General features: G+C 38.0%; 1 protein-coding gene across 2 annotated transcripts in view; it reads right to left on the reverse strand.

Annotated features, from left to right (window-relative positions):
- The window catches only part of LOC114363087 (Histone gene-specific Epigenetic Repressor in late S phase), a 251,710-nt gene that overhangs the window by 12,655 nt on the left and 225,663 nt on the right, over positions 1–13,392 (reverse strand). For both annotated transcript variants that reach the window (XM_028318709.1, XM_028318708.1), the window contains 4 exons: positions 3,862–3,968; positions 3,065–3,175; positions 2,044–2,137; positions 390–580 (listed from right to left, as the gene is read on the reverse strand). In XM_028318709.1, coding sequence (XP_028174510.1) covers positions 390–580; positions 2,044–2,137; positions 3,065–3,175; positions 3,862–3,968 — 503 coding nt within the window. The remainder of the gene's footprint in view (positions 1–389; positions 581–2,043; positions 2,138–3,064; positions 3,176–3,861; positions 3,969–13,392) is intronic.

The raw sequence follows: 13,392 nt of genomic DNA on the forward strand, positions 1-13,392 counted from the left end.
TCTGATCCTCTCAAGGGAGACTACTAGTAAGAGTAACTGATTAAGGAATCAGTTACTCTTACTAGTGGAATAAATGGAAATAGATTAGAGTATTATTTACGCAAGCACAGAAATCAAGGCAAATAAGTACAAGTTTGGACAGTCATAATAATTAAATTGTGTAGGTAAAGCCTGGTCCATGAGCACGTAGAATCCCGTCCAATGACCCCAAGCTACCCATCCTTATCGCTCGCGCGTAATTATATTGCTGTCGCGACTGTGCGACGCGCGCCCGCAGTAAGTGTGCGAGCGCGACAGCAACATAATTACGTGCGAGTGACAAGGATGGGCAGCTTGGGGTCATTGGACGGGATTCTACGTGCTCACGGACCAGGCTTTAGATGTGTTACCTTCCCGCTGCCGTGTGTGTCAGCGACAGCGTCGAGGGCGCACGCCCGCACCTTCGCTCGGAAGGCGCCCCCGGGCGGCGCGAGGGCCGAAGGGACGTCCGGGCCGCCACCAGCTGGGGCTTTACCAGTAGCGGGCCCAATAAGGACGTTTTTTGGACACGCGTTTAGTGGGCACGGGCATCCGCGATATTCTGAAACAAATCGAGGTTTTTTTTTAAGTATACATTCGAAAAACAAACTAAAAGACTACTTACACCAATAATAATAAATTAAAATGCAGTCGCACGGAACAACATAATTGCATAACAAAATCAGTTAAACACAGTGATAAATGCTAGAAAGCCTCGAGTCTACATTATTCATTAGCTTTCTGACCTGCGACAATAAATTTCCAGCAACCCTACTAATTCACATGTAGGTCGAGTTGATTAGGAATTGGATAGATAGCGCTAGCGTACGGAATTTTTTCAGGCTTTATTCAGCCAACAAACAATTTTCACCGTGACCTTTGAAACATCGATTGAATGAAAGGTTTGCGTGACAATAAGCATGATTTTAATTGCGTATATTATTTCGTTATTCAACCGAACGTTATCTAATCAGTAGTTTAATTATACACTTTATCCGGCGATATAATTATTGCTTTATAAATAAGCACAGTCTGAAGATTGCCAATAGATCAGCAGTAACACGCGGCTAAATGCATCCACACGTTGTCGCGTCGACAGAACGAGTAACTATAATTACTTTAATGGAGCATAGATAGGTGCACAGCGAGTGAATCATTTATGCCGAGGGTGATACATGTATTGCGAAATATTGCGCAGTGCATCCTTGCCTACAGGATAATTGCAGGATATTGTTCAGATTCAACCGACCGTGAAAGCCATCCTTGACCTATTGGAATATCGAGCTATCTCAGTCTTTACCAGTCTACCGTATGTTATTTAACGATTAAACGGTTGATCAATCGTAGTCAGGAGCTCTACAATTTCGTAAATGGATATAACAATTAGGTAAGTACGATGTCGAATCTAGTCGGATGTGTGATACAATTTATGGACTGCGTTAGATCGATATGATAACGATACAAATCTTCATGATTAAGCTACAAGCCATATATGGTGCCGGCTCCGAGACTATTGTTGCGGAAGGAAGAATGTGTCAGTCAGATATTAATAGTAGATTCGCCTTTTGTGTTGTGTCTGCTAGGCCAAAATAGGTCGTCATTAGCCAGCGCAAATAGATCGCCTGCGCACCGATGGACCGTGGGAGGGAGCTATTTAAGTAGCTCCATTGTGAATTGTCCATATGTTCGGGAATAATTGCTATTGCCAGGATAAATATCCGCACTTAATTGATGTTATATTTCTATTAACGAGTAATAAATATTACCAGATATAATTAACGTTGCTCTGTGATCGTAATAAAGTAAACTAACGTGAAAATTGTTTATTTGTTCCTCGATGAATGTGATTTGTAGTTGCCTTTTGTTTGGTAAAAGAATTATTTATTGGATCAATCAGCTCGAAAGAAAATTAGCTCAGAAAAATATTGGTTATGGAAATAAAACAAATACTTTACTAGGTAAAAGAATAATCAAATCAAATCAAATCACTTTATTTGTAAATACTTTAATGATGTGAATACTGACCTACGTATGGTATCCTTTGCGGCGAGTGTTGGTAACATGGGGGAGTACCATAGTATTGTGGCGGGGGATAAGGTTCGCTGCCTACCCCTACCATCTGTAAAAAACAAGAACAATTAGTTAATTAATAACAACACATAAAGTAGGTATGAGTTTAACAAAATGTTCGAGTGGAACATAAACCACAGACAGAGACAGTCCGTTAGTTAGAGCAAAGTGAGAGGCGTATTAGGTACGGGAAAATCATCTAAGGAAATCTATGGCTTAAGTTTCCAATACGATTAACGAAAATTTTGCTTGGCTAATAAACAAATCGGCAAGCACTTTCCAAATTGCGTGTGTGCCTAATTCATCTCAAACCACTGCAATCTGCTAACTGATTTTAGTGTCGATTTCCACCAATTTGTCGACAAAATTAAAAGGATAGACCCCCTGAAAATTGCACACTCAGGGGAATCGGCAGACATCCCGCCCCTTCAGATTTGCGCCTGGGGCGATTATTCAATCGAGTCTACCCTAACATCGGTAAACAGTTAGCGATTACTCATTTCTTGGTTGACAAATTATATGCGATTAGTTAACGGGAAGCCAAGATTCAGGTATGATATGGAGCATTTATATTTTAAAAAGCGATAAAATATTGGCGGGAAGAATTTTTACTTGCAACTTTAAAAATAATCTACAGGGTTTTAAGATTTGATAAATATTATAGCCGCGGTCATAAATGAAAAATTACTAACGTTTCGCTATCGGTAGAGCTCAATCATATTCTTTAGATCTTATGTCAGCGAACTGATACCAACATCAAGTGAGTACTTATATAATTTTTAAGTATTCACTTAAAGTAATGTAAGTACCTACGAAACGCGCGCAGCGTAGGTGGACTGACGACCTCATAAAGATAGCAGGAAGCAGGCCGCCACGGTGGCCGTGGCCATTGTGATAATCATTGGGGGAGGCCTACAGTGGACGTCCTATGGCTGAGATGATGATGATTATGAAGTACGAAAGAAGTGGGACTTACTGGAGCATCGGGCTGTGGAGGCGGCATGTGGTATGGTCCCGAAGGCCTGTAGTACCGGCCGTAGCATAGTTCTGCCGCCGGGTAGTACGGGGCGCCGTATTGCTGGAGCACCTGCGAACAACCATTTCGTGTGATATACGGTTACCAGACAATCAAACTCTCTGAACGAGGTTTAAACAATACCAATATAGAAGGTAAATTCTGTCTAGGTCTAGGTTCACCTTTACCATTTTCTGTATTTGGTAGCTCCCGACTTTCGCAACCTCTGACCAACCTACCTATACTAATCCTATAAGTATTTAACGTTATGCTTTGGCCAATTCAATAGTACCTACTTAATTTGTTCATAAAGACCTTTCAGTTCTTAAATGCATGGTCGTCACTGCGGATATCATTCGAACAAATCTTGTAATCGAAAATATTTTGGGATTGATCTGTACAACTTGTCCGCCTGTAAAATATTCACAAATTCTACAATCTACAAGATTTGCGTTTTGACAGCTCATAAACAATATCTTAAATCTCAGTTGACTGAAGTACGATGGCGTTAAGCTGCCTTAATTAGCTGGCAATAATCTTACGACATCCTGCCTCCTAAACTCGTCTAGCCAGCGTGGGGAGTGTAGTTGTAGTACAAATCTTTTTGGCTGTGGTAAATTAGAGATCTCGATGTTGTCACTGATCTGATTTGAACTGATGATGCGATTGGCGGTCGAGCTATAGATCCTGGCTACTAAGAGTTGCAGCGGTGGGAAACAGAGATGAGAATAGTCCCGAATAACGATGGTGGTACTCACGGAAGGGTGCGGCGCGTGGTAGTGCGGCGGCGGGTGGTAGCGGGCCAGCGCGCGCTCGGCGTCCGCGCCGCTCTCCTTGATGAGCGGGCCCGCTGGCTGGTAGTAGCCTGCAACAACAAAGAAAACACGTTACAGAGAGCTAGATACTATGCAAGTTAAAGCTAAAATAGCCCAACGGTAACGGGCCGACTGATTCGATATACGATAGACCGGTAAGCAACCGCTGGACTTAGAGCATAATACGTAATTTACGTTCCCAGACTTCACCTTTTCAACTGCCTTTAGATTTAGAAAACCCCATCATCAGTCATATCCCCAAGATATTGTTTACTAGGGATAAGACCGTGCCGTTCCAGTGTTTGTAGTAAGTGTCAGTTTCGTGTAATGTAGATGGATGCCTAATGTTCCTTTCTAAACCACGCGGCTACTCTAAGGTAGGTAAGTAACCTTTTTATAGTTTTAATAATCCAGGTCCACTAGGTAAATGTTTTGTCGCGGACGTTTTTTAGCAACTACGTATAATTTCAATTAAAATGCATTATAGAAGGAAGTTATGTATTTCAATATTACCTTGAGTTATCGTTATTTTTGTAATAATTGTAGCCAGCGGACGGAAAGTGCACAATCGCTCCTACAGAAACAATGCGGTTGCAACCGCTTCCCGTTGTGCAATGACGTTTTTTCAGGTAAACCGTAGTTATTTAATTATTAACAATAACCATGTAATTTAGGTAATAAGGTCCGGTTGCAAACAAGTCTTTCCAGCCTACTCTTGGTATATGGTATAAGAATGCAATTAAGGATTGGGTAGTCAAATCAAAAATATTGTAGATGATGTAGATTGGACTCTAGCTAGAGTATTACTTATAAATTATTATATGAATACCAAGTTTTGTCATTTAAACTGTAAAACATAAACTAACTCTAGGGCGCTTAAAATTGCTTAAAAAAAGTGGCCCAATTAACATACATAGTACATAGTTTTAAGCGAGAGTTTCCTGGTCAATCAATCGTATCAGAATCCCAGCGGTCAAGGTTGTTCACTCATTTCGCGTAAACGAGCATTTATTTGATAACGTTATCGTTTTTCCACTCGTTGCAAAATATCACAGCTTCGTGTTTGTACCACGTGACGTCCGAATGATAAAGTTGCGGTCGCGACCGCTTCCGTTGTGAAAACTAAATGGGTTTTCGTTGAAATAAACTATTCTTGTAATTTGTTGTTGGCCTAGTTAATTAATGGTTGGTTTTTTGCGGTTTTGTTTTTTATTATGATGTTTATACGAGCAAGTGCTTACTTTTCTGTTTTGTATAAAATATTATTTGAACGCTAACTTTTATAAAGCTTATTTCATTCATAAATCATTCAGGCAAGACAGACAGACAGACAGACAAGAAATATGAAGGCTGAGAAGACCTAGCTGTAGGTAAAAATTTAGTAACAAACAAATTAACTTTATATTTTTCATTTTTTTAAAACACTCAAATTCAAAACTTCATTCTAAAATAATTTTGTTAGTTCGAGCAAATTCCGCAGCGCTAGTGCGCCGTCACCGTTACGCGCGCCGCGAGAGGCGGCACTAGCTTGGACCCGCCTTCGATCACGAAATCATTGCCACTCATTGCGGAGTGTGAACAGCTTTTGATATACTGCGGCGGCAAAGTTTTGATACTTTTGATATTATCACTTTATAATGAAGCAGGTTCTAGCAGCGATTAAGTGCTTGTTTTATTCGCGATTGCAGTAAGCCGGTATTAAATAATTACATTGATATTAGATATAATATGATTGCACACTTCGCAGAATTGTTTGAGTAATTTCTGAGAAAAGACAATGATTATAATTTTGAGACTGTATACGTTGAATAAAATTTTATTAAATCAGTACAACATCGAATGGACTTGTGTTTTTGTATGGTGTAACATTAGGTAGGTAGCCAGCCACTTATTGGCAACTTACTGGTAGTTAAGTAAGTATAACTTATTATCTTTATCTTGAAGTTAAAATACAAATTAATCATTAATGAGCAATAAACAAACAAATTCCACAAATTATTTCTGTTAGTCATGCTTATCATTTTAAAGTAGAACATAAACAATCGGCATCTCTACAAACTCTTCTAATACCTTTTGGGATTTGCCAGCTCGTTTATCGAAAACAAATTCCCCACTTGCAGTAATGAATAGAAATCGCCGGGACATTCCTCGTGGAACAATAAACTGGCGGAACAGCGGGCCGTTAAAGGATAAGGACAACACTAATTGCTGCGCCGGCCAAGGCGAGAATGCACAGCAAAAAGTACAGTCGGACAAAGCAAACAAATCGAGTTGACGATTGGTAGCCGACTCTCTCTAGGCTAGAAGCTATAAGAGACGCTAAAATTGTTAAGCAATAAGACATTGTACAATCTAGACACTAACCCCTTATTAATAAAAAGTTACACCTTGTTGAACACTGTTTTAAAGTGACATTTCCATACTAAACGTCACTTTAAAACAGTGTTCAACTAGGGTGTATTAATAAGGTTGTACAAGCTTAGTCTTAGGAGACACATTGCATTGGCGATTGACGGAAACATGTATCGTAGTTTATGTTGAAAATGACTTGCATCTTTTTAACGAATTCTATTAACAGTAACCAACTGGGTTTTGCATTATCATCGTCAATTATGTTAATTGAAACGGTTGACACTCTTAGGCTGGGTTGCACCATCTTACTTTAACTTTAACAAACGTCAAAAATCTGTCAACTCCATACATAAAACATCGGTTATCGTCATAGTTACGGTCAAAGTTAGGAGGTGCAACTCGGCCTTATAATGCAAGATTTGCGTTATTTTACAAGTTACTGATAAAAAGGTTTTAAAGAAAAGTTTTATTGTTTCAGTTTTTAGGAACCTAGTTTTAAATTTTAAACTTGAGATCATGGAATAGAAGACACTGATGAATTCCATCTTTACAAAATTAAACACGTTTAATTTCCATTTCTGAGGACAACTAAAAGTTTTCTCTTGATGCAACCGATTAGCTCTTCTTTGGTAAGATTTCTGTTCGTTAACGTTAACCGACATAAGCCGTCGTCAAGTAACTAGACCTATTACACTAGATATTATTCGCATAATCCTTTATAATCTCAGTAATGCAGCTGTGAAAGCTAATTGCAGAGGTCAATATTATCACTTTATTGCCTAGATAATTTACGGATTTAGTTGATCCGCTTACGATATGGATGCGGTAGCCGATGCAAAGTGAGGCGGACTTGAAAACTGTAGCTCAGATTAAGGCTGTTGCACCATTTACTTTAACAGTAACTATAACATTAACCGGTGTGTTTTGTATAGAGTTTGACAGATTTTTGACATTTGTTAAAGTAAGATGGTGCAACCCAGCCTAAGAGTAGCTCAGTAAGTAAGTGCAGCTCGCAAAGTTAAGTGAAAAGCGGGACCAGCTTGCGCCCGCTCAGCTGGTGCTTAGCTGCCCATTAAATCTGCAGGTCAGTCTGTGTACCAACTTTCGTAGTAACTTTTTGTGTTTAAGACGAGAAGTTTCGCGCAAGATTCAGCTGATTATGATAATCATAAGAGAAGAAATAACTTGAAGAAAACTCTTTCCAGTGAAGTTTTGGCTCAAGTTTCTTGTATTGGAGCCCAAAGGTGTTCTCTGTAAAATTTTGGAAAATATGAGACTTGGGATTTCTTGGACGTCGCGTTATCTGCGTTTTCTGACCATTAAGTTCTAACTAGTATCTTTATTTAATGCACTTCCATTCATATTTTCAGTATCAACGTGTACTTAGACAACATCCCGTCCGCTCAGATAGTGTGCATCAAGATTACGATACAATCTTAAAAGGGTTTCAAATGTCACTGAGTCATCATCATCACAATAAATAAAATACCATCTACTTTAATATTAATAACTTATTGCACCGGCCGTGTCCATTCATCCAGATCGCAATCACGCCATTAAGGCATGTGGATGTAAAACGAAATGTGCGATGGACGAAAGAGATGGCTGATTTATTTAAACATCGCGTGGGAATGAAACGGCAACAAAAAGCAGGTGCATTCAGTAATGGCAATGAAAGAGGCATCGGTACTATTTGACGAGACTACCTAGGTAAAAAATGAGATATCTACTGATAAATCTTCATTGCAAATACTTAGACAGATGTTAGGTTTAGTCGTTAGTTTAAACTTTAAAATACTTTGTTATTCTGTTAGATATTCTTCTTGCATTTTTAGTAAAAAATTGCTGCAATTTTTTTTCTTTAGCTCTAAAATCACGATTTTTAAGTACAAATTGTAAATGCACTGGTAATTACTGGTTTATACTAGCAAGGCAGGCATGCCACCTATCACGTAGAGTTATAAATCACCTGACGGGGGCATTCGGCGTGTTCAATAAGAAGTAGGACAAGCGACATTAATAGCAACGATATGATCGTTTAAAAATAGCAGAACTGTTATTATTACCCAAGTGTTTTAATTAGGATTGGTTTATGATTCGATTTGATATGAATTTAATTAGACACCATTTTTTAACACAAAACCGCATGATTACCTATTTTAAATTTTAACAAGTTCTACATGGCCTCAGACAGTACTTACGAAGTAAATTAAAATTTAATAAAGTGTTTTGCAAGGATGTGTTAATAAAGAATAAATCAATTTACCGATTACAGCTGAATATAAAACTTATTTTCGATCCATTAAAATTACCGGTTAACGTGGGATCGATCATCGCCACTCCATAAATAGACTCGAAACTTGTGCGCGCCATTGTAAGCTCTAGATACTTTAGAAAAGGATGAAAAAAAATCTCGATTTACGTTGCAAAACATGGCCTAAAAGAAGCGGGCGGTTTGCCTTGAGCGGCAGCTGCGAGGGGGTTATTCTGAGACCGCTTCTCGAGTCGTTTATCTGCCGGCATTGTGCCGGTTGCTGGACGATATGTGCTAATCGCGTGGTGCTAACGGAAATCTGATTGTCAAGATGAGCCGAGGGCTTTGAGATGTTATTGTTGACGTGTTACACGGAGAGTTGTTTTGTTAGCAAGGCTTTTTTGTCTTGTTGTGTCGTGTATTTTAGCGAGTTATTAGTAGTTATTTCTAACGGTTAATTGAGACTTTTGTTGGAGTTTTTTAATTACCTTACCTACTGTCTGTTTAGTGACACTGTATTTCGATCTTGTTTTTTTCTTATCTAAAATGCGACTTTTAGGGTTAGTTCTATTTAAATAGCTCAAATCATTTATAAAAAGAATCTCAACCGAGAATAATTCAATAAAGAGAACGAAACATAAAATGTTTGCTTTAAATTCTAAACTTAACCCTTTTTCAGGCCTGTGTAATGTAACATTGTTTGTTAAGGTATAAATCGTTGCAAAAATGAGTTACGTCGCAAACGAGTGAATCGCGAATTGTTTTTCGGTTCGCGGTCGGGTTGGTTAGGACTTAGAGCCCTCGACTCGTGCCAAGATGTTAAGACAAATAATGGAAGTTTTATTGCCCTCAGCTCATAAACACGCGAAAATGTTGTTCCGTCGTAACTCGATGGTAGATATTTGTTTTTATTTGTTGACTCCGTAATATGAGTGAGCGAGCTGAAAATAAAAGAGTAACTTTGTAAATGAGATTGATTTGTAGGTATCTAACATACGTTTGATAAAAACGTCGGCTTTGTTTTATTGGGAAGCTTTAAAGTAAATTTTTAAGTTTGTCATTGACACGTCTTTTGCATGTGTTCTGTAAAAAGGACTTTTCAGCGATACCAATAATATTCTAACAAATGTTACAAACAATATTTTTGATGCCGATTAATGTATTAGCGAAAAAATCAGTGCCCATAATAAAAAAGGCGCGTAATCGTTTAACAAACAAGGCAAAGACTGGTTGCGGGCAACCGTTCAATTAGACACCGAGTGTGCAATTAGGCCCGCCGCACACCGCGCCGCAAAAACCATTGCGTGGCCCTGCAAGGCGATAGCGACTGTTCAATAGCTATTCGCCACCAAAAGCGTCACACTAAAAACGCTGACAGTAGTGCTTGCGAGAGATGAAGAAGAAAATGTTTGGTTTCCTTTAAAAGTCATTGTAAAGCTTTGTACTGTCAGGTCAATAATGATTATTCGAATCTGTATTTGTATATGTATAACTTTCACTATGAATAACACTACAGAGTAGTAAATTATATCGGGATGTCTACCATTTTGTCTATTCTCGATTAGGTGTAACTAATTAACATTTCAAATATTTATATCACTAAAAGTATTTTGTTTCTCGCTTAAGACTGGAATTTGCTTCCTGATGTTTGTCTTATTGAATAGCCTCCGGCTGGCAATAAATAATAAACGGCAAGTTTGGACGCGTGCGATTTACACTAAGTGGTATTTTGTCAAAATACAGAAATCTTTTAACGAGATTCGATCATCGGCATTTCTCACTAACCAATCTCTTCAGAACATCATGTTTAACATTTCAATGGTATAAATTTCAGTTTTCAAACCAATTACGCGATTGGACGTAGGAAGAAGGGTGCAATTAAGGTACAGAAAGCAAAACCAAGGGTGCAATTAAGTTAGGGCCGCATTCTCAACGGGCGATCGTCCGATAGCCGCCGGTAATTGGAGCGGGTTCCGTTTACTGATACACGTGATACACTGCAGACACTGGGTTTAGTACTAAATAGTACATTAATTGGGCAAACACGAAAAGCTTATCGGACGGAGACGTGCAAGAAGACCTAATCGCTATTTAATTAGAGCCTGCTAGCTTACTTTGTATTCTGAAACTACACTCAAGTATGAATGTACAAGGATAGATTCATCATTCAAACCTCCTTGGTTTAAATTATAAAATCACTTGTAGGCTCATTTAAGAAACCAAAACCACCACAAATATTCGTGCAATAAAAAACTTTAACCAAATCGTCGAAAAGAAAGAACGAAGATGCGCAAAAGCGGAAGGAAACTGTAGAGGCTGTAGAATTATTTGGAAGGAAAAAAGTTATGGAATTCCCAACATTTAGAATAACTTGGCAAATTACCTTTCAGTGGAGACCAAGTTCGGTTCCTACCTGTTGTCAGAGCCGTTACGGACGGCGAAACTTCAGGGCTGAACAACTTTTGATTGTCCGCTCAAATGTTTCATCCGTTGCGTGTTACGCAGATAGTAAGTATTTTATTTTGAGATGGATTTGAATAATTTATTAGGTTAAGTAACACCAAATGAAGATGATTACTTTGATACGTCCCCAAATAACAAGATAAGATATCAATATTCCATAACATAACTACCTTAGTAAAGTTATACCAGTTATACCAATAATAGAAAGACAGTGTTTGAGAAAGTCAATGAAATTGAGAAAAAAAAAGCACCGACAAAAAATCTTTTAGTAGATTCGAATTTCAAAGCAATCATAGGCACAAAACAGAATGATAATAATCGTAACGATGAACAAAGAAATTTGAAATTGGAATGCGCTGGATTCTGTAGTTAAATTACTGTAACCGAGTGATTGAATGGAGGAACGAACGGAGGCGTAATGGGTCCCTACCACGGTAGCCATCTCGCAACCGGCATTTTAGAGAATAACCTAGCCTCTCGGAGAGCCAAGGCGTAATTTTTCAAATGCGGATTCGTAACGGTCACTAGTAGCATAATGCACGGACCACCGAAGATGATCATACCCGTGACCGATTCTAAACATTAGTGTAATCGATGTCGTGGTTATTTCTTCAACAAATACAAAACGGAATAAGTGTGCGCCATTGGCATTGTTTCTTTTATTATTTTAAAAATTTTAACATTAACTTTTCTTCAACTATCCTCGTATTGTGTATATTCATTAATTTCATCTAATGAAAAAGTAACTCACGCTTTAACTAGCGTTCAAAAAGTGTCGCCACCATTTGAATTTTAAATTTATACGGAATAATTTGATTTGAATTTAGAACGGCGCCACAGATTTATTCGTGTATTAGTAACGTAAACACTGAAAGGCTTCAATACCTACGTCAATCAATCTCTGTGTTCAGTTCCGGAACCATTTATGTTTTGGGTTTTATTGTTTACAAATTGCTAGAGTTATTGACATTTAACTTTAAAATATTCAGAAAAGTTTTTACAGTGATTATTTTTTTAAAGTAAATCCAATATGTATTGAAATTAAGTTGCAGGGAAAACAGGAGAGCGCGGGAATAAAAGGCGCGAAACATAGACATGTGTCTGTTTATTCATAAGCGTTCCGTTGAAATGTGTAAGGTCGATAAGGCCCGAGGCACACGGAAGGTTAAAGATCGATATCGCGGGCTCATTAGGCCGTGAACAGCTAAGTGTTAATTGAAACGTGTCCCCTTTAGTTAACTTTAACAACACGAGCCGTGACTAACTCGTACTAATTAGTTTTCGCCTCTTATGAAAATAAGACCGAACCGAATCAGAATACAACGTGTTATGTAGGTAATAATTATGTTGACCAAGAGTACTATAACTGTGCCTATTTATAAAGAAAAAATCACAATGTAATCAAAGATTAAGCTTCAAAGTTCAACTACAGTTGTAAAGTTGCTTGAAATAAAATGTAGTGACATGTTAACTCGCATTTTTATTTTCACTTAGGCGTCAAAAACACTGAAAAGGGTGCGTTAATAATCATAATTAATAATCAGATACAAAACGTACAATTAACATTAAACAAGTGCGTGTACGCTGGTAAAGACAACATCTTACAAACACTTGCAGATATAAAAAATAATTGCAGAAAACGCTTGATATTTTTGCAGTGTTAGTTAAATGCATTTTTAGTCGGCAATATCAATTTTCACTGTCTAATTGTAATTACAGAAACACTTCTACTTAGTTTTTGCTGGTAAACATATTGATCTTGCGTGTTATGAATAAAACAGGCCGGTCGTCCAATGAGGTTGACTTTTGTGGTGGTAATTGGTTTTTTCTAACGGCCGTCCCACTCCGGCGGGTATTCCCACGGGCTCTCGACCGAGACCGCGCTATTAGCCCACAAACTACACCGGCTATGGAAGGCGACGCTTTTGAGGATTCTAATGGGGTCATCACTGTGACAAATTAGGAACAAATACATTTTGTAGGATAAACAAAGAAAACAGAAAGGAATAATAGAGAAGATCACCTTCTTTTGTTTAATGGCAATCAAGTATGTAATAGAGAGCTGTCAAATGTTTCCGGAAGAAATCTTAGAAGTAATTAAATACATATTTAAAATGACTTGAAAGTATTATTAACAATAAGTAGAAAACTTATTTACCTGTAAGTTGAACAGTTGCCTGACTGTCTGCTACAAATCATCAGTATTTAATTAGAAACAAAACAGAGACTGTCACAAGAATTTTAGTATTTTTCGTCCCTGATGGGACTGAACGCATGAAAGTTCGCGAGATTTTCCATTAATTTGTTCTCAGAATTTGTCCCATATAGTTAGCATGATGATAATTTGGGGATAGGAATTTCGTGCGTACCTATCATTCTGTACCTGGAAAAAGTAACTTACTTTT

Source organism: Ostrinia furnacalis, unplaced genomic scaffold (genome assembly GCF_004193835.3).
Source record: "Ostrinia furnacalis isolate ACB-3 unplaced genomic scaffold, ASM419383v2 OfSCF7012, whole genome shotgun sequence".
Classification (NCBI taxonomy): Eukaryota; Metazoa; Arthropoda; class Insecta; order Lepidoptera; family Crambidae; genus Ostrinia; species Ostrinia furnacalis.